This window comes from Panulirus ornatus, chromosome 42 (assembly GCF_036320965.1).
Source record: "Panulirus ornatus isolate Po-2019 chromosome 42, ASM3632096v1, whole genome shotgun sequence".
In the NCBI taxonomy this organism is placed as follows: Eukaryota; Metazoa; Arthropoda; class Malacostraca; order Decapoda; family Palinuridae; genus Panulirus; species Panulirus ornatus.
Window position 1 is genome coordinate 3,593,433 of NC_092265.1, and position 25,596 is coordinate 3,619,028.

General features: G+C 46.5%; 1 protein-coding gene across 7 annotated transcripts in view; it reads right to left on the bottom strand.

The window, feature by feature from the left end:
- LOC139761827 (sodium/potassium/calcium exchanger Nckx30C-like) overlaps positions 1-25,596 on the bottom strand; it is a 367,624-nt gene that overhangs the window by 143,360 nt on the left and 198,668 nt on the right. For all 7 annotated transcript variants that reach the window (XM_071686345.1, XM_071686348.1, XM_071686349.1 and 4 more), the window contains one exon: positions 24,023-24,966. In XM_071686345.1, the coding sequence (XP_071542446.1) occupies positions 24,023-24,946 (924 nt within the window). In that variant the 5' untranslated portion in view covers positions 24,947-24,966. The remainder of the gene's footprint in view (positions 1-24,022; positions 24,967-25,596) is intronic.

The window sequence follows — 25,596 nt, forward strand, 5'->3', positions numbered from 1 at the left end:
AAATTCTGTAAACAGCTGAAGCTAAATGTCTTTCAGATGGAATATATATATATATATATATATATATATATATATATATGAAGTGGCTGGATGAGATTAGATACCCGTCAACTGCTCAGTGGGTTTCGAGCTTCGTTTCGTAACTGCTTCGTTCGAGCTCGGAGCATCCGAACAACGCCTTTCCCTTGCTGTTTTTCTTACCAGCGTCCCACTTTCTTAGATCGAATTTTCCCCTTCGTTATCAGGTCTTCCCGCTTTGTTGGGCCGGGGTCGTTAACAGTGTATATTGCATAATTAACTCCTTTATCGCCGGCTTTTCTGACGATATATAACCATTATGGTCTCTGTCCTTCCTATTCTTTTTCTTTTTTCTTTCTTTTTTCTCTCGTTGATGAGATTTTGATACCCTGTGTCCGCTGTATATTCTTCAGCCAAGTTTTACAAAATTAAAAGCTCCCATCTTCAACTTTTTTACAAATTCCTTAACTTTCTTTGGATATCTCTCTTCATATGTTTGCCTGACTTACAAGAAGAGAGAGAGAGAGAGAGAGAGAGAGAGAGAGAGAGAGAGAGAGAGAGAGAGAGAGAGAGATACAAGATTTCCTCTGGACACGTCTCTTCAATTTCCCGCGGAAGACAGCGTTCCAGGTGTCTGGAAGCTGGTTCTTCTCTCTCTCTCTCTCTCTCTCTCCTGCTGGTGGTAACGGCGGCGGGCCCTCTGCTGCCCCTGGTGGGCGTGGGGCGTGTCTTCCGATTCCCCTGCTGGTGTTGGCTGTCCTTCCTCTTCTGCTGCTCCTGCTGGTGGCGATGATAATTCTAGATGCTGTTGTTCCTCTGGTTCTCCTGCTGGTGGCTGTGGCATCTGTTCTTTCCTGCAGGTCTTGATTTAACATCTATCGTACTTCCCTCTCTCTCTCTCTCTCTCTCTCTCTCTCTCTCTCTCTCTCTCTCTCTCTCACCAATTTTTTATTCCAGGCAATTTATCTCCGCCTTTTCCAGTGGGGGATTTCACTCAACTGTGGGCTCATTTACTTCATACCTGGTCATCTAATTCCTCTCATCAACCATTTCATTTCCCCATCAATTCCTTTCATTCTCCCGACACATTGTCTATCTTATATTCATGCCTGTTCTTACTCCCTACTCCGACCTGTTGGTCCCTTTCTTTCATATGAACATTGTTCGTTCGTCTTATTCACTTTAACCCTCTTGCCAGCGTTTCCGCCTCCTGTATCCTCTCGGTCATCAAATTTTGCCTCCAAATCCCCTGCCCGGTCGTAATTCAACTCCACCTTCAGCCAAACTGCCCTAGATTAAGTCTCCCCCAGTGCACCTTTCTCTACCGCACTCAGGGCCAACTCACCTCAGTGGCAGTCTACCCTCGAGTCAACTCGTCCTAGTGTCCGCTCACTCGTGATCTGCATCGTTGCCAACTCGCCCCAGTGACTGGTTCCTAAGCTAAATGACACCAGCGATAACTCGCTCTAGGGAATGGGCTGTGGCTTAAGGGCACCAACGCCATCTTGCACAAGAGGTAAATTATTCCATCACCAGCCTCCCTCCAGTTTTTATGGCTGAAAGGACGCGTCAGACCACATTTACCACGTTTACAGCTTCACAGATTAGCTTAATCTATTCATTCACAGCTGTATTACTATATAAGTACTTCTCTACGTCCTTTCTAACACATTTCTTGCCGAATTCCTAGCTATGTCCTTCCTTGACTCTTTCTTTGCATCTTGTGCTAAGCTTAAATGACTGTGTGTTGTTAGGAGTTTCAAGTTACGAGACTTTTGACTGCAAAGTTGAGTCTGCGAGTTCTGGCCAGAGGACGACAGCAGAGCTGAAATAACATGTATTTCAACATGTTCAATATCTCTGAATATCTTGCTCAAATATCTTTGCATATCTTACTTCGTATATTACGAATATCTTGCTCAATATCTTCCCTGGTCGTATTTCTGCTTCTCTAACATCTGTCTAAAAACATTTGTTACCATCTTTGTTTGATTTAATTTCATCCATTATTCTAAAAGGAATGCTCCCCTCCTTAAGTTCTCATACGTAAAGTGGCTTTTATTTAAATAGAATTTTGTCTGCATATGATTATGTTGGCGGAAGGAAGGCAATTTTACGCATGAGGTAAGCCACACACAGATATCTTGCTGGCATTAACTGCACTATCTGCATACAACGCCGGCCTCTGAATGTGGAAAATCTATTACCGACGGTTAAATCTATACCTTTATATTCAAGCGGCAATTAATGTCTTCTTTCACCCCGGGTCTCCTCGTAAATCTCATTCAAATGCAGCAATATACCATTTTTCTCGCCTCCCTAAAATCCTTAGACTGCCGAAGAAACCTTCCCATAAGGGCGTCGGGGCTGTCGTAATGCCCCAGGATCCTGCCTTCCTCTCACACACACACACACACCTCCCTAGACCCCCATTTATTTACAGAGCCCATTAAGCCTGTCTGCATCTCCGGCTCCTGAGAATTTTATTCGAATCTCTTTCAGTCCTGAATTATTCTGTCAGATGGAGGGAGCCTTGAAGGTCTTGAAGGAGGTAAAAAAAAAAGAGAATAGATGAAGACGAAGAATGACGAGATGGTTTCTCAAGGAAGCCATGAAGGGCCCTAGATATGTAGCCTCCAGATGCCTAAGAAGACCCATAGGTACCTTTCTTCCTACTCGAGCTCCAGATTCATCTCGCCTAACCCTTCCACGACCTTAGAAACCTTTCTTTCTCCTGAATCCCTAAAGACTTGAAGGTTACCCATTCAATTATCCCATAACTTCAAGAGGCCTCCCGGAATTACAGGAGCTTCCCCAAAGTCATGCAGGATCTATAAGCAGATGGTCGAGGTCCTCGAGAAACGATATTTGCCTTGAAGACCCCGAAGGACATGAATATGTATCAGTGGAAGTATCAGGACCTCTAACTCCACTTTCCGAAGCATTCATGACGTCGAGATGCCTCCCTAAGAACTGATGCCTAAAGGCTTCTTCTTTGACACGGGGGCGCTTCCTTCCTCGACCCAGTTATAGGAGTCCTGAGGCGCATCTGAGGTGCATCACATCTTCAGGCTTATCGTCAACCACTTCGTCAGGATTAACTTTCAGTGGGAGAGGATTCATTCTTTTGGGGAGTCGAACTGGACAGACAGGTAGAAGTATGGAATGGGAAAGATGATAAGGGGAAAAGGGATGGATAAGGGGTACGCGGGTGAAGTAGGTGAAGTAGGGGGCAAGGTGACTTGCAGGTAGTGAGGGGTATAGTAGGGGAGGGAGGTAGGGTAGTAGGTGCAGGTGCTGGTAGGGGAGGAGTACGGTGTGAGGGCAAGAAAAATGTGTGAATGCCAGACGACAGTTGAGGAAGAGAGAGAGAGAGAGGGGGAGTAATGAATAACTAATACACAGCGCCATGAAGCTGCTCCATGAATAAAGAATGTAGTGTAAGGTGAGTGAGAGTGGGGGAGGGAGGGAGTCAGAGAGGGTGAGAAAGAAAAAGAGAGAGAAAGAGAGAAGGAAGTTAAAGGGTATAAGAAGCGCACGATCCAGGAGAGAGAGAGAGAGAGAGAGAGAGAGAGAGAGAGAGAGAGAGAGAGAGAGAGAGAGAGAGAGAGAGTCAAAGAGTCTCCCTGGGGAGTGTTAATGAAATGTAAAGACGGAGACAAGATAAATCATCGAGGTGGAACATAACCAGACAACCAGTGCACAGCAGACGCAGGAGGAAAACGTCGAAGACACAGGCGGAGAGACGAGAGAGAATCGCTCGACCGAGCAGAGAGGAAAACACAACGAGTGTGGGAGAACGTGAGAGACAGCCAACGTAGAAGAAGAGGCTGGGGAGGAGGAGAGGAGATGGCATCAGCCTCGCTTTGGCAAACATCCCCCCCCCCTCCACCCACCCTCCACTCTCATCTTGACCTCTGACCTCTAGGAAGGAGGGAAGGTCAAAGGACACACTTGCATTACGAAGAAGGTCCCAGACTTTTTACTATCTTGAAGGGGGGGAAAAAATATTTCGCAATCGAAAACTGTGGCGCGTGGGGGAAGGAACGAGACAGAGTGGTACCCAGTGGCAAAACACACACACACACACACACACACACACACACACACAACCCACCAAATTAGGCTGCCCTCCGCCCATGTCCACACCTCAAGTCCACCTTGACCTTTAGCCTCAAGGCCTTAAAAATAACCCGGCCAGACCATAACATCGGATGTAGACTTTTACCAACATGACAATATTCATCCCCCAGGCCATGCCAACGCCCAGTCCTAAGGCCCTAATTCACTGCAGGAACATGTGGGACCTCGGACCACTGGAACGTATTATCTGACCACCGGGACTACTGGAATGAATCTAGTTTTATAAAGATTCTTGTTCAAAGTTGTCTTCTTCGATTTCTTGATGAGACAGATATAGGAGCATACTCTATAGGTAAGTTCATACTACCATAGAAATATACATGGAAGTCCAAACTGTCACAGAAATACACGTACAAGGCCAGACAACTACAAAAACAGATAAACACATCCAGACAGCTATAGAAATATACAAATCCAGGCAGCCATAAAAACAGACATACAAATCCAGACAGCCATAGAAATAGACAAACACGTCCAGACAGCTATAGAAATAGACAAACCGAACGAAAAACAAAGGAACGTGTTCAAAAGACGGCAATAAAGATGAGAGCAAACCAATAGGTAGTAAGTATAGGGGAAGTGTCGAGTAAATGGGAAAAGTAAAACAATAAAGGAAAGAGAAACAAATAAAGGGAAAAGGCAAAACTGAAGAAGAAGACTGCAAAGGTGTGGAAATGCGCCCAGGGAGGGAGGGTGGCTGCCGGACCAAACATTGCTGTAAATTGCGTTAGGGCCAATCGCCACCCGCTGGACGTCAGCTGATAAAAAGTCTCTCTGGATAAGGGGGAGAGGAACCATTTCTTTTTTTTTTTCATGGCACAGAGAGAGAGAGAGAGAGAGAGAGAGAGAGAGAGAGAGAGAGAGAGAGAGAGAGAGAGAGAGAGAGAGAGAGAGAGAGAGAGAGAGAGAGTCCCTGGGAAACGGATGGAGAGGATAAGGGAGGGACAGAGGAAGGGAGAGGGAAAGGGAGAGGGAGTGATTTACAGGTGAGAGGACAAATAAGGGTAAAGGGCATCAAAATGGGAGAGTAATGAGGACTTGCGTGTGTTTCTGTAATTACGTATTTGCACAGTATGGGTGATGGAGCCATACACTTGTTCGTGTATGTGAGATTACAGTCACAACCTTGTCCATATATATCATATTTCAACGTTTCATATATATATATATATATATATATATATATATATATATATATTAGTTCATAGCATGTCCTTGATCATCGACCGGCTACAAGGAGAAGGATGAACAGCTGGGTCGGCTGTGAGCCGACTACCCCATTCGCGTGGAGCTGACTATACGTCTTCGGTCTTGACCCGAGCACTGTGAGGGGTCAGGTCAGAGGGCAGGCCATCATACCTAAGGGTCGTACCGTCGTGCAGGAGGGTCGTTCTGCCGTGCTCAAGGGTCGTACATGACAGTCAATCTTCACGTATGACTCTCATTCCTCATCTCTCATTCTGCTTTCTTTTCCGCGTCTGAATTGCATTCATCAAAAAGGAACCATGATAACTCTTAGTTACAGTTTACCTAATATCTCCTTACCTTCGTAAACACACACACACACACACACACACACACACACACAATCGCTAATGATACACATACACACAAAAAAACACAAACACACACAATCGCTACTGACACACACATACACAAAAAAAAACACAAACGCACACACACACACACACACACGGGGGGAGGCTCTTCTGTCACTGTATGGAGCGTGTGACCCACGTCCTCTCTCTCTCTCTCTCTCTCTCTCTCTCTCTCTCTCTCTCTCTCTCTCTCTCTCTCTCTCGATGTTCCGTTCAGGCTGATAGGTCCCCAAGGAGGATAGGCTCCTCCTCCCATTGCCCAGTGTAAGCAAGACTCGAAGCACACATACGAACGAGTTGGAAAAGATTTTCAGTGTCTGTCTGTGTCTTATAATGCTGGTTAGCCATCCCCATTGGGCTTGAGCCGGTCGCTCTACTGCATCTCCCTCATGGTCAACAGCTGCATATAAACAGGAAGTCTTTAAACCACCACCCCGTCCTCCCTCCTCCGTCTCAAGCAGCTTATTTTCGAGCGGCTCCAAAAATTCGCTATTCCGTCGGCAATTTTGCAGTGCCGGGCGCTGCGGTGTCTGCCGCCGCGGAACCCTCTCTTGTCTGCAACGTGAGACAATTAAGGCTTGGGCGAGAATGCTTTCGCACAGTCAGTAGAATTATGAGAGGGGAGAGGGGTCTGCCTGCCGGGAGAAAAATGCGAGGCGAAATAATCGCAGGGAGGGCCTTGGAAAACACCTCGCTAGACACTGCATTTTATCATGCATTAAATTCAAATACATTCGCTGGATTTGCTGGATTTATCACAGCCTCGTGAACCATGGGAAGGAGGGAGGAAGACGGCGAGGGGGAGGGGGATAAGAGGGGCGGCTGTGGAGGGAGAAGGAGGAGGGAGAGGAAGGTGTGTGTGTGAGGAGGAAGGTATGGGACAGGGAGGAAGAGGGTTGCAGAGGAAGGAGGTGAGAGGAGTAATACTGACCTACTTACCTGGCCTGAGTGTGAGAGACGATTACCCTCGCGCTACCTATATAAGTAAGCTCGACATGAGACGATCTTGGATGGGCTTAAAGTTGAAACAGACTTAACTTGTCTTAACTTGAGCTTGAAAATGAGTTGGAAAGTTTTACATGGTCAGGTCGGCCGCGTTTTATCTTCTCATGACTCTCAAGTTCTAAGGAGTTAAGAGTTCAAATGAAACCTACAACACGGCGAAAAAGGAAAGTTTTCCCGAAGTCGGGATGAGCAGTATTGATCGAGGACGAGTCGGGACGAGCGGTATTGCGGACTACTTGCGATGAGGAATATTGAGGACTAAGATGGATCGAGCTGTACTGAGGACGAGAGAGGATGAGTAGTGTTCAGGACGAGTAGGCACCTTCAGGACGAGCAGGGGCGAGTGTACGTAGTATTCAGGGAGAGCAGCAGCCACCAGGGAATACCGGAACAGACGAATTTTCAGATCGTGTTTGCCCGGGTGTGTGGCTGAAGCTGAGGTCCGGCGCCGCTAAAAGAGAACGTCCAAACTGGAGGTAAAAATGACACACATCTTTCTTGTTCCCTTCATCTCGACGATTTCCTTCCTCTCCACGTCCTCGTACTCCCTCCTATATTCTCCTCCTCCCTTCTACTTTCTCTTCCTCCTTCCTTCCTTTCCTCCTCCTCTGCCTCCTCCTCCTCCTCCTCTGCAGTAAAACCATAAAAAGATTTCTTGCTGCGGGGTCCAGCCAGGCGTAGAGGAGCCGCCAGCCAGAATAATAATTACGATGGGCAGGAGGAAGAAGAAAAGAGTGAGAGACGACGGAAGAAAACAAGGTGAAAAAACAGTGAAAAAGGTAAAACGGGGGACGGAGGAAGGTAAGAAAAGGGGATGGGTGAGAGATGAGAACGTGGAAATAAGTGAATGAATGAAAAACACAAGACAATGAGTGAAAGACGTCGAGAGTAGAAGACGACAGAGAAATAACTGAAAGATGACGAAAGAATGAGTGAAGTGCGACGGGAGAATGAGTGAAAGGCAACAAAGTAATGAGGGAAAAACAGAAAGTAAAAGTGAAGGCAAAAGAAAAAAGTGACTGGAATATGAGATGATATCTAGTAAGCTAAAATAAAATTCAGCAACATTTCAGCAACAAAGAATTATATAAAAAATTGAATCTTTATCATACGCTATGAAAACGAATGAAAAAGAATTATTGAAAGAAGAAGAAAAGAAGGAAACGAATATGCACCAGTAAAATCATACAGACGAAAATACAAAAGAAGTGAGATTCCAGAAATGAGAACAAATGGGAACATACAGGAGGAGGAGGAAGGAGCGAAGAACCATAACAAAGGCAAATGCAGTGGAGAGTCGTGTTGAGAGGAAAGAGAACTGTAAACGGAAGAAGAAGGGGTGAAGACAAGGCTTGGGGTGTGGAAGGAGGGGGTATCGATGTTCTGTGTTGGATTCTGGGTAAGGAGGAGGAGGAGGAGGAGGAGGAGGAGGAGGGAGAAGAGAAGGAGGATGAGTATGGGAAAGAAGAAAGGAGAAGGGAGGAGAGGGTCGTCAGGTTATCAATATGGTCAGTCATCAGGTTTCCAGGCAGAAAGGGGGCTACGTCAGGACCTGCTGGGGGAGCTCACAGGTCATACTCAATCTCAAGAGATCACAGGTCAAAATGAGCCTTACATGTCGCGATGAGGTTCACAGGTCATAGCCTTGTCAGGTCACAGCAAAGCCCCTACGTCATAACGTCACATTACGAAGCCGGAGACGTCCTAACACCTCTCCCAGGTCTTCCTTATGCTCCTAGCCTGTGATCAAGCTTCCAGGTCACGAGAGAGCTTCTGGGACACGACAAAGCTTCCAGGACAGGACAAAGTTATTGAAGCGAAACCTTCCAGGTCACGGCACAGTTTCCGGGTCACACCTAAAGCTGCCGGGTCGAAACACTGGCATGAGGCGGCAGCTGATCTCGATAAGAGAATGCAACTCATGGGGGTAAAAATTATGAGATAAATACCCACAGAGAGATGAGTCCTGGGAAAGGAGATTCACATTAATGACCCACCGAAGGATAATCCCCCGACAATGACCTACGTAAAAAAAAAAAAAAAAAAAAAAATGAGCCTCGCAAAATCATATTCGTTGGTATCTGACCCCAAGAGAAAATGACCCCAGATTTTTTTTTTCACTGTCAGAGTTACATTATCATTAGCCAAAACACAGATCTAGTCAATACAATAATCCAAAGAAAGCAAGATTCAGGGAAAGACTGATCGAAAGAAAAAGTGGTCCTAAACAAAACAATAATCCAAAGAAAATGGTACTTTGTACGTGGCAAAAGCAAAAATCTAAGGAAAATGGTACTAAGCAGAACACTATCTTAAAAGAAAACCGTCGCAAGGGAAGACTATTTCATTGATGACTAATACATTACTAGAAACGGCTCGCCCGCTGTCGGCGAAGCAGCACAGAGATGACCAGTGATTCCTCCTACAGTGTCAAAGTTGGCGTATAGAGGGGAATGGAGGGATGTGGGGGATGATCAATGGCCAGCTGGGAGCGACAGAGATATAAGATTAAGACAGAGATAAGATCATGACAGAGAGAAGATTATGGATCAGAGGACTGAATAGGGAGTATGGAGAATTGCACGTCTCGTGGGGGTATCACTGGACGAGATAACCATCGTCAGACAAACGATGACGAAAACATCCCTACAACTGACGTAACCATTACGACAGAGACGTTAAGCCATAACGTCAAAAAAATATAATGGAGGATGACGACTAAGGCTGAGGTCCAAGCGAAACACAGAAAACAGATGGCGAAACAATACGGGAAACCTACATAGAACAGATAAAAGAAAATAGGAAGATTACAATAAAAAAAGGAACGTGGGAAAACTTACAGAAAACAGGTGCTTAAGAAGAAGGGAAACATGCAGTCTCCGGGAGACAACTCTGAGATACAACACAAACAAAACAATACAAGACACAACAATGATCACTCGCTTCTGAAAAATCATCATCATCATCATGAGCCATCATCTACGACGAACAAAACTGGAACACAGTTACAACAACAACAAGACCCCGGGAGCCTCACACGAAATAAGCGACACTTAGAAATGAACAACAGAGGACTACAGCAGACACCGCTAGGAACAAGAGACATTAGCGGGGAACAGCCATGAAAAACTCGCATTAACGGGAAAGTTGAGGACAGAAGGAAGCCATTTCAGGAGAGCGACAGCAGATAGGCTTTTTGAGGAAAGGAGGGAAAGGATGGGAGGGAAAGGGGCACAGGGAAGCATTAGAGAGTGGAGATAAGGGGAGAGATGGTGCTGAAGATAAACAAGAGGGAAAGGTGAAAAAAAAGAGGGAAAGATGAAGGATGGGGAGGAGAAGGAGGAGGAGGAAGAGGGGTACGTGGGAAGGAAGAGAATGAGGGGGTTTAAGGATGGGATGGGGTGGGAAGGGGGGAGATTAGCGATGAAGATGGATCATGGATGTGGAGAAGGACGTGGCAGGATCAAGCTGGGATCGTGACTGCTGACGTCTGGACGGCCCGAGGACTTAGGGAGGATGAGGAAGGCGACCCTCGGGAGGAAGCGAGGAGGGAGGAAAGAGCTGGGGAGTGTGGCCAGTTCTGGACGAGAGGGACCCGGAAAGGAGCGAAAGAAAAAATGAACAAGAGACGTGGATTGGACTGTGAAAACTACGTGGAGGGACGACGAATGGAAAAGATAAGTCTGTGAGAACAGGAACGAAGATACCGGGACAGTGACCACGGAATGAGGGGTGTGATTGAGGATCACTCTACGACGTGGTCATACCCGCAGGTACGTAACTTCCTGAACCAAGAGGAACAGAACACGCGGACCGGTGAGGAACGATGGTATGAGACGGTGCAGCGGAGGAAAAGGGAAACTCGGAACGAAGTATTAAGGACATGGAACCACCGGAGGTCTTGACCTGGCGCCTCATGTGGGAGAAGAAACGCGGAACGAAACGAAGAAGAGGCCATAGCTACAGGCACAGAGGCCGGGAAGGGAAACGGGGAACGCACCAAGCGCCCTCAAAACACACTTATAAAAACAAGCGCTTACGAGGAAGGTCTCAATTTCCTGAAGGAGAAACTGGAACGCCATAAACATCCTGAAGGCAAAATATCCTCACCGCCAGCTAGAAAAATACAAAAACACGAGAGAAATACGAATGTGGACCGAATGGCAGTGAGCGTAGAAAGACGGTAATACACCTCAGAACAAAAACAAAAAACAAATGAAAATGAAAAATGGTTATGAACATAAAGAGAAGGAAATGACGAGGACATAGAGGGCAGTAAAGATGATAATGGAGGGCTGGCAAGGAGACCTCAGGATCTAGCGAGATGGAGAAATGGCTTGTGGAGGTAATGCTAACACAAGTCTTACGACATGCGTGGTACTGAGGGAGGGGAATAGAAGTGAAGAAGAGGATGAAGGGAGGAGGCAAAGGAGGAAGGGGAGTGGGAGACAGAAAAAACAGGAGACATAAATAAGACAAAGGCTGACAGGGACCAAAAAAAAAAAAAAAAAAAGGACACAGAGGGAATGATGTAAAAAAATAAAGGCAGAACATAGGATGAAAACTATGTACCAAGATTTTACATATGTTCAACATCAGCTCGTCTTCCAAACCTTTCCCTCCTCCTTCTACTCCCCATCTTCCAGGTTCCAGGACCACCATTCCCTCACCCAATCCCCAGCTCCAAGTCTTCCTCCCGTCCCCGCTTCCTGCCTAGACATACTGGGTCCCATGGAAATATACCAGAAAGCCCCCTCCATCCTGGGGGATTATAGCATTTTGTGAACCAATTACACCACCAAAACGTCCACCAACCCGGACGGCAGCTGTGGGCCACGCACGGAAGATATCCGGGTCGTAATGTGTTCGTTTATGATGCAATGTGAGGGTGATACAGTCGTGATGTGTGTGTGTGTGGGTGTGTGTGTGGGTGTATGTGTGTGTGTGTTGCCCCTACAATGTAGGGAGTGTTGGAAGAATACTGTGTGTTTCATAGTCTTTCACGCACTGGTATATGTGAGCAGGACACGTTTGTGTAAAATATTTTGTGTGAATGCATCGTGTTGGTCAGGAGGTACTGGTTCTATTTCACACATTTATCAATTCCTCTTCCGCTTAACATCAAACGATAAAGATTTTCCTCGCGGCCAAAATGATTATAAAACTTCGAACACATTCGAGTTGTGAATATAAGTGGATTCCATAAAGTGAGGTCCGAGATATAAAGGATTGGGAATATAATGGTTTAATATGTAAAGGTTTTCGATAAACTTGTCACACATGAATGCTATAAATTTTCGGGGAGGATCGTTCATCCTCGGGATCCAATCCTGCCATATTGGTTTATCATTACATGACAGATCTATAACTACACATCACTTGTGATTCACGACACTGACCTCTAACAGCTCTACACCGACGGTGGAATAAGTACCGTCGTTATATTATAATTTGGACCTAATAGTAAAGGTATTTTTGAGGAAAAATTTCGCCTTTTTTATATTTTAATCATATGAGAGAATCCAGATTCTGAAATTAACCTGGTGTAATTTCAGCGAATTTATATATCAAGACATGACATGACTGTCAAGACATGACTGCCACTGGCATGCCAGTTGGGCAAGTGGGGCTATCTGCGTACCCTCGTACGTACACACACACACACACACACACACACACCTATCGGAGTTAAGAGAGACGAGTTACAGGGAAAGGGTTGGAGACCTTAAATTTCCACCACCTTGGAAAAGAGAAGATGAGGGGTGATGTGATCACAACCTCTCAGATTTCAAAAACAGAGTTATGATTGAGAACAGTTAAATGTGACCCACCCCTACATGAGTAGAACTCTCACCTCGTACTGCACACATAAGTGATGACACACACCTTTCCCTGCAGATCCCTGCAAAGTGCCCCCATCCCCCCCCCTCTCTCTCTCTCTCTCTCTCTCTCTCTCTCTCTCTCTCTCTCTCTCTCTCTCTAACTGCCGGAGGGGTCATTAAGGCTGTTAATGCCGAGTTGTAACTAGCACCAGAAACCCTTAAAATCCTTCTCTAGATGCTCGAATCCATCATGAGACCATACACCCTCTCCCTGAGACTATACACCCTCTCCCTGAGACCATACACCCTCTCCCTGAGACCATACACCCTCTCCCTGAGACCATACACATTCTCCCTGAGACCATACACCCTCTCCCTGAGACCATACACCCTCTCCCTGAGACCATACACATTCTCCCTGAGACCATACACCCTCTCCCTATATGTATGGCCCTTGACATGAGCTTCCCTCCGACAACAACATCACTGGCTTCCCACAGAGCAAGGCAAAGTCAATAACATCTGTCCTGATTAGCATGCCTAGCGCTAACGAGCAATGACGTCATCCACTGCCATCCAATCAGCACCTAGGATACCCAAAGGGGGTAATTATGCCTCTGGGACCTCACTTCAGCCCATGGGGGATGGGAGAAGAGGGGGGGATTTAATATGGGGGAATGCTACCCTTAGGGAGGAGAGACCAACTCTATAATGAAAAGCAGTGGATATTACCTCAACCAAACGGTCGTATGTTAATTTTCCCCCAGTATTCATCATGGCTGCGACGAAACAAAGGCCCCGAATGTTAAACCGGGGCGGCTGGTGGTATGTGAGGTGGGGGCTGCTCCTTCTCTGGGCCGGAGGGAGAGTCGGAAAACATTAACCAGGCTAATGGTGGTGAGGAGTGAGGGAGGGGGTGGGTGAGGGAGGAGGGTAGGGCTCTCGAATGGAAGTTAGGGGGAGAGGAAGGAAGTGTCAAGGGAATGGTGGTGGTGGTGGTGAGGGGGGAGGGAGGTTTAGCTGGGGAGGGAGGAATGGGAGTTGGGGGTGAGGGTGGGGAGGGGGGTAAATTGAGACTCTGGGAAAGTGGAAGGGTCAAATTGCAGTGAAGGTTCACCTCCTGACTTCACGACTTGGCAACACTGACCAGGCTGAGTCTACCCACCGTAGACAGGCTACGAATTGCTGGTAAGAACAGAGTCGTGTGACGTTAGGTGAACTTCATCTGGCCTTTCAGGTATCGGGTGAAAGGCCAGGCCATATCATACCCACGAGTGTGTTCATGGATCGTACCTTCAAGCTTAAAGGATCGTACAGTCGTGCTCAAAGGATCGTACCGTAGTTCTAAAAGGATCGCACCGTCGTGCTCAAGGGGATATTACCCGGATCAAAAGATGAACGCCTCTCTTGCAAAAGTCAGGTGTTGGTAAGTCTTCCAAGACATCCCCCATAGGAGACCAAGCAGCAAACTAAACATCAGTTAGCGAAAATTCTGACAGAAGTTAAACCTCTTCCTCCATACAGGATCGAGAGTGTTTGAGGGACTTTTGAGTTATGAGACACTCTCTCCTGAGGTTTCAAATATTGTTTCTATATTGCAAACATGAGGGACACCTGACAACTCAAGTGTGGTTACGAACACTCCATGTATGACTCTCTAAAACATGACTTGAAGAATGAGAGTTCGAATGCTGGCGAAAAAATTGGCATATTGTGTTTCCAAATGTCAGTGACTGCCTGATGCATTCCACACACACACACACACACACACACGGTCATAAAGCCTTTGACACTGTTCCCTACATAGGACTGATGATGAAGCTAAACATCCAAGCCGGCATCAGAGGAGCGCTGCTCAAGTGGATTAACATCTACCTAACTGGGAGGGACCAGAGAACACGTCGGGAAATCCTTCTTAGGCTGGACGAGGGTGGACGAGTGGCGACCTCACTAATATTCTCGACTTACGTAAAATGATTTACCAAACACGGTGGATTCGAACGTGTCTTCTGATGATGCAGAAATCATGGAAGAAATATGAGGCATCAAAGAATGCCAAATACCGCAAAGGGATCTAGGCGAACATCATATTAGTAGAACATAATATCAGTAGAGCTTTATAAAATTTACCCTTTAGAAATGTAGTCATGAGGATGGGGAAGGGTTCAAACATACCAGGAAGTGAATACCATGTTGAAGGACAGTAAATCACGGGAGTTGCTCTATGGGAGCGACCTAAGAGTTGACATTACGCCGACCTTCTCATCAGAACATCATGTGACTTGAAAAGCGAAGGAATATTGTTTTGATCACTGGCAAAATTTCCTTCCAGTTCATGAACTTTGAGATATTTAGAGAAGATAGACATGACTTGTAATTCAGCCTAAGCTAGAATATGCAGTATCACTCTAGTCTCGTTGTAAAAAACAACCACTCAAGAGTTCTAGAGGAATGGAACAGCAATGCTGCCAGAATTAAGTGGAATGAGGTCCTCGGAGAGGAGGGAAGTACTCGACCTGTTCAAAGTGGAAGAAGTAAGAGTTCGCGGAGACATGATAACCGATTATGAATTTCTAGGAGGCCATGACAACGTTAACGTAGAGTATTTTTTCGCTGTTAGACGAGACTCCAGGACAAGAAGGCACAACTGGGAGCTAGGCAAGAGAAGTGTCCAGCGGGACGCGAGGAACCACGTCTTCGGCAAGAGTGTTGTGGAATCGTGCAGCCAAGTCAATACCACTGGAAAATTCGAGTAACTGTACGACAGCAAGGGGTCCTAGGGGTGTGAAGCTCCCTCCTCCGATGCACAAATAAGTTATAATATTGAGGTAAAAAATATTTTAAGAAATCATGACACTCCTGGGGAGGTGCTGTGCGCGGGCTGGAAGGCTACAGGAAGAAGCGACCCTCGGAATGTCTCCGAAGACAGATGAGGGCCGCCTTCCCCTCCCTCCCGCTCCCACCCTGCACAAAAGGTGACTGGAAAGTGATCTGGAACGAGGGATCCGGCGCAGATAATGAGAAACGGATGATAAAAGAGCAGGAGACGCCAACTCCAGAGGCCGTAAAGGGAGGCGTGACACGGCCCTCCGGCTATACAATCTGCCACCAGCTTTTCATGTCCCACATTTCTTGCCAATTTCCAGACTTTTTTTGGTTCAGAATGAAGAAAAAGAAGAATGAGACGAGGCTGATCGGAATGACTGAACATTACGGTATCAAACGAGACTGGAAAACCAATTGATATACATAATCACGATTAACTCCGTAACTTATCTACAGTTATGCAAATCATTTCTTCGTCTCGTCTTGTCTCAGGATGGTTCCTCTGTTCCCAGTCCTCCTCACACTACGGAGAACTGGGGTCGCTCGCCGTTGATGCCTCTCCAGCGATGGGTTTAGATCCTCATAAGAACTATCATTCTCAAAATTACGAATCGGAAAAGGATTCTACCAGGGCATCGACGACTCCGGCGCCTCCCCCACTGCACGAGCGCCCATACCGAAGACCCTGAGGCTGTAACGTATGCCAATAATGGAGGTAAAGGAGGTTATGATATTTCTCAAGATGGCGGTACCACCAAGCCTGGTCGAACCCCCCCCCCCCCCCCCCCCCCCCCCCCCCCAGAAAAAAAAAACCTTCAACGACCTACTCGAAAAACGTCTCGTCCTTCGGCTTCTCTTCATTCCCCGTTTTCTTTCCCTAGTCCCTCCCTTTCCATCATTTGCTCACTATCTTACTTTTCTGCTTTGATCCCAATTTCTTCTTTCCCCTTGTTCATGTGCACCTTCTTCTTCCATTCATTCTCAGTCTCTTTTAAAACTTTCGTTCCGGATGTGGCACAGAGAAGAAAAAAAAAAAAAGGAAGAAATAAGATACAAGATTACTTGGAAAGCCACTGAAAGGAAAGTTTCTGATAGAAATACGAAGAAAACCAACTCCAGGGCCATTTGGCGCAGGGTCCAAACAACCATTGGGAAGGAAAGGAAAAACGACTAACACACAGACATGGATCTTCCCGCGTAATTGCTACACGAAAGTAACATTTACTTCACGTCATGACGGAACAGCTCAGGTTGAATTACACCTTCAGGAGCAGTGTTCCAGATACCTATGGAACAGCTGGTAGATAGCTACGAAGGCTTGGTGTGGCAAGAGGTACTACAGGGTATCCGTTCGGCCTTCTTTGTTTTCATATCAGTCATCTCTCTCGACTCACCACCGAAACTCCTTTAGACCTTTCCTCTGTGTGTGTGTGTGTGTGGGGGGGGGGGGGGGGTGGCTAAATCTATCGTCTTTATCTCTTGCAAGCAAGATTTACATGACGTCTATAGCCACAATCAGCGAGCGGCCCTTTGCTCTGGTCGCCCTTGCATGTGGGGCTTACCACACACACACACACACACACACCCTCCTGCGTGTGGCCACCGCTACCTACCTTACGTGTATTGCAAGGATCACACCCACTCAACGCAAGCAAGAGGAATGCACATAACACTCCCTCTAACCTCACACACAAACCCACACACACACACACCATAACTCTCCAGCTACAACCACCACACAACCCCCAGACACTCCTACTCACCCATCACCCGTCTAGACAACTCCCCCATCTCCCTCCCACACTAGCCCCCCCTCTTAACCCCCTCCAACCTCTCGGCCATATTGGGTCGTCATGGGTAAAACCCAGGACGAGAACTTCAGGCTACACGCTACCCTCCCCCGTCCTCTCCACGCCCCCGTCCAACCATCCCTCCCTCATTGCACGCCCCTCGCCCCACAACACTCCCCCTTCCATGCTCCCCCGTACCTTCCACGGTGACCTGACATTCCATGACGTCCCCCTGACACGACCCTCTGCTATGACATGACACGACGTCCTGACGTCGATCCAGGACGACCCCCCTTCTACGCTGACATAACACGCGCTGACGTCAGCCCACCTACACTTCAAGCTGAAGTAATACACGGTCTGACGTCAGCCAGTCGACCCTCTAAACTGACGTCACCCACCTACCATCCTCAACGATGTGCAGCTCAGGACTTCATGGTTCAGGCACGCTCGAGACACAGTGACATCATGTGTCACATCCTCGTATATGATCATCAAAGCCATCACCGTCACTTCATATATATATATATATATATATATATATATATATATATATATATATATATATATATATATATATAAACCACGTATCATCAAACCCAGTATCTTCATGTATAAAACGTGTATGATGACACCTAGTATCTTCACTACATACATAAAGCATGTACCATCAAACCCAGTATCTTCACTACACACACACATATGTATACCATGTATCATCAGATCCACTGCAATGTATAAATCATGCATCGCCCCAGCCCAATATCTTCACTACCCGTATAAACCAACAAGGCCGCGTGTGAGCAACCTATCATCTATCTCTGTATCAGAGGAACCAGAACAAGCAATCCAAGTCATTCCTCATCGCCAGATCAATCTACCCCATCCAGGAAGCCACACAACAGGCGCTCACATCATCATTCATCCCTCGGAATCTATGCATAATAGAATTTTGCTGGGATTTCAAATAAAAAAGAAATAATCCAATAACTATAAAGCCATATAGTATGGGGAAAAAAGAATCTTTCCCTTCCCCTTTTATCTCACGTACTCAGCGTCCATATCTCCCAAGCCGTACGACAACATGCGCCAGAAACCGGCAGCGAGTATCTTTGCTCCCAGGGGCACAGAAAGCAAGCACTAACAAGTGCACGAGGCATATCATTCACAGGCTTGCCAGCATTATCATATCTAAATCTGATTTGTAAATTCGCCGACTGACAAAGACAGGAGAGAGAGAGAGAGAGAGAGAGAGAGAGAGAGAGAGAGAGAGAGAGAGAGAGAGAGAGAGAGAGAGAGAGAGAGAGAGAGAGGCTTGATGAATATGTAAGGCGTCCCTATTCCCGCATGAGCCTTCACCTGACCCAGTAACAAACCTAATTACCATAATCAGGTGACCTCCGAAGGCATTAATAACATCAACCTGGTCCCCTACTTATAACCTTTCATTACCCCTAGATTACACTTTCTATCCGCTCAATACAACCTCTTTCATGACCCCAAGGCCATGTCAATCACCCTCAACTGCCCTGAGTGACCCTCAAATTCCCATTCTCTTAAAAGAGCTTGTGTGACCTTGCTGGCTACAGAGGGTGCGTTATGTCCCTTAGGGAATATACATTGACCTTGAAAAAAGGAATCGAAGAGGTCCCTAAGGAAGAGTTACAGGTTGATGGACAGAAGGGGACATTAGACTATGCAAGGGGACGAGAGGCTGTGTGAGAAGATAAGAGTCTGTGTGTGGGGATAAGGCACAATGTGAGGGGACACCGGGCTATGTGAAGGGACGAGAGGCTATGTGAAATGAGGGAGTATCAGAATACATGCCGAAATATGAGACTACATGACGTAGAGATTACATGAGGGAACAAGAGTCTCGACAAGGAGGAGGAGGAGGAGGAGGAGGAGGAGGAGAAGGAGGAAGAAGAGCAAGGAGGCGGAGGTTACCCTGAGGAAGCAACAGATCAATATGTTGATGACAGGCAGGTCGGTCACAAGACCATTCGACCTAACGATCAATTATATCTATGGGTGTAACAATTTAGCAGTCAAGGCCACCATGTACACGCACCACCACTTCCCCTCGACCCGACCCCACACCCTAGTGTCCCTTCTACCCTTCCCCTTGCAACCCACCTCAGCCTAAACCATCCCCAACGCCTTTCCTACCCCATCCCCTGCAATCCAATCTAACATGAATCACATACCCTAATGCGCCCCTTCAACCCGACTCCACATCCTAGCATTTTCCTTCACCCTCCTCCCCCAGGAACCTAATCCAACCCAAACCCCGCATCACGACGCTTCTCCTAACCCCTACCCCTGCAACCCAATCTAACCTTACACCCTTCCAGCCCCTGTGACACGAGATGCTGGTCGATTGGGGCACTCTGGTATCTGACCTTTTCTTGCACTCTCGCGCCCTGCAATCTCCCCTTTCCTGCACTCTGGAATCGGACCCTCCCTAAACTCTGGAATCAGACCCTACCTGCACATTGGAATGGTCTTCCTTGCACTCTAGCACTCTGGTATCTGACATAACCTGTATTATGAAATCTAGCCTTTGGTGTCCCCTGCAGTCTGACCTGGTCATGGCCTGGGAAACTGAGGTGCTAAACGGCAACTGCAGTCACCATTACAACACACACACACACACACACACACACACACACACACACACACCAGCTCGTTTTAATCGTCTGAGGACAATGGTACGACCTCTGAATACAGAGTTACGACCCCTGAGTACGTCTTTACGACCCTTGGGTATGACGGCCTGGGCTCAATGACTTGTTGACCCTTAAAGGCTCGGTCATCCTGCCAAGGGGATCGTACCGTCATGCTCCATTAGTTAAACTGTCACTTCACTTCCCCTGTCCCCTCCCCCTCCCGTCACCCATCCCACTCACTGAAGCATGACGTTTCAACTCCCTCCTTTTCCCTCCCTCTAATCCCCTCCCTCCCTCCCCAGCTGATCAAACTCAGCGTGGTATTCCAACCCACGACCAGCCACTGACACACCTCGCGTGCCGCGGCAACGACCCCTGACCTTTCACGATCTCCCACTCCCCGCCAGCTCACACCGCGTCAACTACACCCACCACAAGACCTCGCGTAACCTCCCAGGAACCTACAACTTGGGAGAATTCAGGGTCGAAATCATCAATAATTCCAGATGAGCGTTTTCTATCACCCTGCTGTCGCTGTAGATCACCACTTAGTCTTCATTCTTATTTATTCATAAAATCACCTTTGCTGAGGTTGTGTCACCGGGAGGAGACTCTCGTCGAAGAACATTCTATTCCAGGGGAGTCAACATTTCCCTGCCGCTGCAAGCTGCTACACATTCACACTGTCTCAAACATAAAGTGACCACACATTTACACCTAAGCAGAAAGGAACTGAGCTACTACATGTTGACACACACACACACACACACACACACACACGACCAATACTCCACTTTATCATAACAAAAACTGACCTGCTACACACTCATAAGTGGACAAAACAAAAGGACCCATTAAACACTCACATGTAGACGTAGTTACAGCATGAAACACTACAGGAAAATTGGTATCAAATTATGCCACAAATTATGAGAGATCTCAGTGTATCACGCAATGAATTATGAGGCCTTATCGTATCGCACAATGAATTACAGCAACACATTGACCTCAAACACAAAAAGAAAGATATATAATGAGAGACGCCTAGTACCACGCGAAGCGTAATTGGATTTTCGCAATTTCAGCATCATTTTGCCTGGTACAGAAGAAATTCCATGGTTATACAGGATTCCTCTTTGTACTTCTCATTATATTAGGATTAAAAAAAAAACCTAAAAGGTTGTAAGTTACATCATTATGTAAAGACGGTAGAGTTTTGCATTTCAATAACCTAGACCACTCAGGCTCATGTCTACAATTTTCACAGTTATAACCTTCCCAATTACTCTCAAAATTATCATCTGCAAATACGAAAAAAAAAAAAGTTGACAAACTGAAATGATATATCTGCTTTTCTTCATTAGCTACAAAATAACTCCTCAATCTAACGAATGATAAACACAAATGTTAATTTGATCAACACAACGACATGCCTCTCTACCCTGTGCGTGCGAGAAGTCACGACAGACGAACGGGGAGTGAAGGAGGCGGGAGGGTTTAACATACAGTCACGGATGATGTTTCTAAGTAACATGAAGACTGGAGGACACCTGTGCTGGAGTGTGTGCTCAGGGGGCAGCAGCCCTGCTCTGGGTGGTGCGAATGTTGGTCTCCATTTTACGAACTTTTATTTGACCGGGTAAATCATTCTACTATTGGTACATGTATTATGACGTCTACTATTACTGTTACTTCTAACATTGCCACTACCACTACTACTACTACTACCACTATTACTATTACTACAATCAATACTACAACAACAACTACTATTACTACTACTACAACTATTGCTGCCACTCTTGCTACTAGTACGACACTAGAACTCTATATCTACTACTAATACAAAGAGTACCACTACTATTACTACTAATACTATCCAAGTGAAGCAATACTACCAACGAATTACAGGTAATTACTATCTGTGCTGTATCACTTAGAACTTGCACAACCACTACAGTTCAATACTACTACATCGTGTACAAATACAGTCTGTACACCAGGGCAGTGCTGTACCATACTGTACTTTCGTTAAGTCGACTTCCTGTAAAAACGAGGCAACCTCGTAATTAAAGGTAATACAGTTCTTGCTGTACTTTATGTAACTACGGTAATGATCACTCCTTGTACATACAGGGCTCCCCATTGATTCCCCAGTCAATCGAACCCTATTATTAAGCACCAATTGTCACGAAGACAGGAATTAAGATCTTACAATTCACGATTCCTGTGTTCTCTCCTTTCCACATCGTATGGAATATTAGGAAGGGAGAGGCGAGATCGGCGCGGGGAACAGGTGAATCACCTGGGATAAAAAAGGTCTGATACTGTGGTGAGGAGGAGGGCGAGAGGCGAGGCGGGTCGCATGGATGGATATCGAAGGTCCTCCTCCTCCCACGGTAGACGAGAACAGAAAACGAGCGATTGCAGAATGCCTCCCCATTCCCTCCGCACCTTACACAGTAAATCTCTTACTCAGTCTAGACTATTTTGGCCCAACACAAGTCATTATCATAATCGATAATAAACTTAGAATACAAATAATAATAATTACAATAATCATACACCAGGAAGTGTATGTAATCATTCGCGTGTATATCCCAATTCTACTAACCACAGGCAATTCGATACAACACGACATACCATCTTACAAAGGCAACCTATTTACATATCGACATCGCTAATGACATTTCCTCAAACTCGTCAGGATAATTCCCGTCATTTCGAAGGCCACCGACGTACAAAGGCTCTAAACACAGGCGTTGTACGTGTGTTTGTTAACGAAAATACAAGTTTGACGGTGATAGTGGAGACGAGAGAGAGAGAGAGAGAGAGAGAGAGAGATTATTCATTTTCTCTCTCCCTTTCACTTTAGCTGTATATATCATTCACCCTCAGGCCTCTTTCTCCCTTTACACCCATTTACAGTAACTCAATACGAAGTTATTCCCTCACTTTCTGGTAACTAAATGATTTATCTGTCCACTCGCCTGATTTCTTACACTCTCTCTCTCTCTCTCTCTCTCTCTCTCCCCCCATCAAGCGCCAAACGCTTCAGTCTTGTTACTGTAGCTGCGAGGTATCTACCCCGCCACCCGGGGGTATTTAAACGTCTCGGACGCTGGAAGTTCCACTATCCCAGGCGTGCTGGCGCCTGAGGCACTTTCAACACCTCGGGCGCTGGAGTTTAAATACACCGGATGTGCCGGCCGGCGCTCGGGGTATCTAAACGCCCCGGGCGATAGAGTTTTAATGCACTGGACGGGCCGTCGCGCGCCAGAGGATTTTTTTAAACGTCTCTTGTATTGGGGTTCAGTTATCTCTTATGTGCCGGCGTTCGGGGTATTTCTAAACGTCTCGGGTGACTCAATAACCGAGGTTTCTTATCCTCGTACAATCACAAGCTTATCTGAGGTCCATCTTACCCACGATTAACACCATTATTTCCCCCGAGTACAGGAATACTGGACGTATTTTGGTATATATCTATAAATCTATGATCTCAATCCTTTTTTTTTTATATCCCAGTCTATCTATACCAGTATACTGAAGTATATTTCCACCTATATTCATTTGTGTGTTTATAGAAAACAAAAATTGTGGAAGAAAGTTTAAATGCGTATTCTAAGTCGACTTTAGGACGAGTTCCCTTCAACTTACGAGAGAAAAACGAGCCAGGAAGGCAAGGAAATCTATATGTGTGATCTCCTCAAAAGGACATGAAGGAGAGGGATCAGAATAATCTGTGATGAGGACTGAGGGGGTCGGTCTCTGCTACGACCCCAGAGAATGAAAATGCCAACAGTGGTGTCTGAAGAACGGAAAAAAAAAGCCTATGGGGAAACAACTGGTTTAAGTACCTATTTTTTTTTCCTGTTCACTATGGTGAAGGGTGTCTTGTGAGTGTGGCTCAGTAAGGAGAGTGCGATTTTCAAGTTCCCTAAGAATAAAATATTCAAAGTTTTTACTGAACCCAAGTTCCCAAAACCAGTGACTTGACTGGACTGGTCAACTCAGCATGTTGAAAGTAACCAAAGATGTGTCGGTTTTTATGAGTCTCAAAAAAAAGTGGAGTTATCTGTGTGAGACATGAGACTGCAGCAAGGTAAGGCAGCAAGGTACACGGGACAGTGGTGGGAGAGGCTACTTACATTTGGCACGAGCTGGTCTGTAGAGCACACACGAGTCACCTTGTTGCGGTTGAGGTGTTTCTTGACGAAGTGCTCCACGGTGGCGTTGAACTTCATGAAGAGGCAGTAGAGGATGTATATGCAGAATAGGGTTAGCGCTTCGTACCAATAGACTCTGCTGTCCAGGAAAAAAGTCACCAGCAGGAGCAGAGCTATGCTGTAGAAGCTGACGTCGCGGAAGAGCGGCCACCACGTCAGGTCCAATACCGTTTTTGAAAATAACACACACATACCGATCACAAACAGAATGTTAAACACGGCCGAGCCGACGATGGTGCCGATACCCACGTCGTCGAAGCTGATGAAGACGCCGATGACGGAGGTGAAGAGCTCGGGCGCCGAGCCGCCGGCCGCCATGAAGGTGGCGCCTGCGACGTCTTCGGAGATCTGCAGCTTCTCGATGATGACGTCGAGGGCCGGCACGAAGAACTCGTCGCAGACGATGGCCAGAGCCACGAACATGTATATCATCCCAAGGACGTGAAGCAACACGGCACCCTTCCGTTTCTCCTCCAGGGTAAAGAGATCTTTTGGGAAGAGTGGGTCATCGCCAGCTTTGGCTGTTTCCGTCTCGTTGGTGGGCGGGACTGTCTCATCTTCGAATATCTCCGTCGTGGCCTCCTGCAGGAGTGTTCTCGAAGACCCTGCGACGGGAGACCGGGGCGACCTAGGAGACCTCAACTGCTGGTCAGCGAAGGGAGGGGGGCTGAGGTCCTGGAGCAGGATGGCCGCACCGACGAAGACCAGAGTGATGGCCGTCACCGCCACCAGCTGCGGCAGGCCGTGCCATCGGCGGCGGCGGCGGATGGAGGCGTTCTTGGGGGGTCCTGCCATGACACGGGCGGCGGCAGTCACTGCAGGGGTCGAGGGCGCGGCCTCGGGCATCCCATTCCCACCATCTCGTCCTGGAACATCAAGACAGCCTGGTCAGCGGTACACCACACAGAAACATAAGAAAAACATGAAACATATACATGCAACAAAACAAACACACCCTACGTGCACACACAGACACACACACTTCAGCAACAGAAACTTTTGATAAAATCAAAACTTACCAATGAAACGATTTACCTCAAGTTGTACCTCACCTCCTTGCAGTACAAGACATCTATCTTTTCAGATATTCACATCAAGCTCGAAATCTCACAATCCATCAAGCGGAAAGACTGATACCCACCACTCCACACTCCTCCAAGGGGAAGGACAAATACTTACCACCTCACATTCCTACAAGCGATGAACAACACTGAATAGATACGATATTTTTTTGAGACATTTGCAATGGCCATCGATGACTCTAAATTAAATCAATTTGATACAAGTACAGACCTAAACCTGAAGGTAAGTGTTCACATCTTGCACTAAAGATAAAAACTTACACCATCATTTGAAGGTGAACACTTACAACTTGAACCAAACGTAATTGTCTACACCCTGAAGCAAAAATAAACATTTACACTGATTAATAAGGTAAAAGTCGACACCTTGGTTTCAAGGTAAATATTTACGCTTTGACTTAAAAGTATTTACAC